Source organism: Poromitra crassiceps, assembly GCF_964638095.1.
Source record: "Poromitra crassiceps genome assembly, chromosome: 14".
Classification (NCBI taxonomy): Eukaryota; Metazoa; Chordata; class Actinopteri; order Beryciformes; family Melamphaidae; genus Poromitra; species Poromitra crassiceps.
Window position 1 is genome coordinate 13,723,870 of NC_139633.1, and position 2,500 is coordinate 13,726,369.

Below are 2,500 nucleotides of genomic sequence, written 5' to 3' on the forward strand. Positions count from 1 at the left end.
ACACACACACTCTCTCTCTCTCTCTCTCTCTCTCTCTCTCTCTCTCTCTCTCTCTCTCTCTCTCTCTCTCTCTCAATGTACCTTTTGAATATACCCAGGTGCAGTATGTGTGTCCAGGTGAGAGACTTCATGCGGATGCGTCCATCTGACAGATACCACAGATAGCTGAGCCACTGAGGACCCCAGCCTGGGAAAGGTAGATTGAAGATAAATAAATGAATAAATACATAAATACACAAATAAATACATAAATAAATGAATAATCTATCTATCTATCTATCTATCTATCTATCTATCTATCTATCTATCTATCTATCTATCTATCTATCTATCTATCTAATTGTTGTGATGTTGTCATCTCACCTGGCAGCAGGAATAGTACGGTGAAGCCGGCCAGGTGAGCATAGCAGTAGTTGTGGCCTACCCACAGATAGTACCCAAAACAGTAGAGCACTGGGGAAAGAGAACACACACACGCACGCACGCGCGTGTGCACGCACACGCACACGCACACGCACACGCACACACACACACACACACACACACACACACACACACACACACACACACATAAATGTCATAATAACACACATGAAGTTCTAACATAAATTCAGTCAGGAAGACTATAATCTGCACTTTACACTTCCTCAGTTCACTTCTTATTTCTCCACCCCTTCAAATGTGCTCACATGCTCAAAATAACCTGTCAACTTCCTGGCTTCAATTGAATAATCAGGTGTTTGCCTCCTGGTCTCATATAACCAATAGCATAGCGTCACATCACCTCTCACCCCCACACACCTCCATTGTAAGCCTATCACATTGATATTCACCCCCATTCTAAGCCAATCACATGGCTGTGTACTCTTAAATTATGCTTATTTTTACCCCATTCAGCCTGCTCATCCCTGCACTGTCAGTCTCGCACCCTCCACCTCCCATTCTCCTCCCAGTCTTCGCAGACCCATCAGTCATCTGATTCATCAGTCTGAGGAGTCTAATCAGTCTCAGAAGGAGAGGCATCACCATCACCACCACCAGTATGTAGACTCTACAGGGGATCTATCTGGCTGCTGCTCATGGCTGATGCAGCTCTATCTCAATATCTCCCTGTGGTGTCTAAGCACCAAAGACTATTAACAATACCTCATTCTCATCATATTTTCTGTAATTCATCATTAATTCACTATTGTTATAAATATTATTTTATTCATTTTCTGGTATCTAGTCTCTCCTGATTGAAATATAGGCCTAGACAGGCTACATGGTAGATCACGCATGCACAGACACTCAACAGAACCACAACAAACAGATCAGTTTCATAAAATCATGTACAAAATCGCTATAATACATTTAGCAATAATCTGTTACTCTCCAACGGTGTAAATAATAGATTGATCCAGTCTTTTGTAGTGTTTACGGTCTGACTGCTATACTTCATCAGAAGCATATTTGATCTATGGCTGTTTCTTGCCAGTGTATTGTGTGCGTGCGTGTGTGTGCGTGCGTGCGTGCGTGAGTGATTGTGTGTGTGGGCGCACTACTGCCATTGTGTCACTGACACTGTGTCATCTATCCGACCTCTATTCTGTACTTCAGCCAGCCAGCCTAGTGTCACTTCAGACTCCAACCTCCACATCTCATGGCCGGCCCTGCCCTGCCCTGCCCTGCCCGAGGCTCTGCGGTGCGGCTCTCCCCTCTCTCTAATCTAATCCGCCTCTCCACCACCACTCCCTCCCCGCCTCCCTCCATCTCTCTCTCATGTCATCTGAACCGTTTCAGCTGCCAAACAGGCGGGCTGGCCCGGCTGGGTAGGCCCGCATCATGGGGTCCGCCCATCCCCGCATCCATTCATGGCACCGCCACACCAAAAAAAAAGGCGCTGAAATATGACAACATGGCTCCGCATTGTTGTTTTGGTGTGAAACGAGGGACATGCGGGGGAACAACACAGAGAGAACTCCGGCGTGAGTCTGCAGTTTTTCCTGCAGACAGACGGGATATAGGCTAATTCAGAACTTGCAGTGTGTAAATAGGAAAGGCGGAATTGTGCTGGCTGGCTGCGGTCCAATTCTATTTATTATTCGCATTCAAAAGTGCAAACTCAGTGCAAACACGCCTGGCGGTGTGTTTATTAGCCTAGTATTAGCCTCATTTTATCCTATGCAGACAGACTAGCCTACAGTAGGACTGGCAGTCTGGCACCAAAACATAGCCCATCATGATGAGCGGCCGCTACACGCGCGCGCACATACACACACGCACGAAATTCTAACGTAAACGCAGACTCATCATGCACACAACAAAGCACACATCAGAGTCCCATCATATCACCATTGTAGGCTATTAAGAATAGTCTATTTTACTGTGTGTGTGTGTGTGTGTGTGTGTGTGTGTGTGTGTGTGTGTGTGTGTGTGTGTGTGTGTGTGCGTGCGTGTGCGTGCGTGCGCGTGCGTGCGTGTTCGTGTTCGTGCATGCGCGTGTCCCAGGTAGAACTCA

General features: G+C 46.6%; 1 protein-coding gene across 1 annotated transcript in view; it reads right to left on the reverse strand.

The window, feature by feature from the left end:
• Window positions 1-2,500, reverse strand: part of LOC310789012 (XK-related protein 5-like) — a gene marked incomplete at both ends in the record, with an annotated part of 8,039 nt that overhangs the window by 5,429 nt on the left and 110 nt on the right. The window contains 2 exons of the mRNA XM_083650618.1: window positions 82-187; window positions 364-453. Coding sequence (XP_083506744.1) covers window positions 82-187; window positions 364-453 — 196 coding nt within the window. The remainder of the gene's footprint in view (window positions 1-81; window positions 188-363; window positions 454-2,500) is intronic.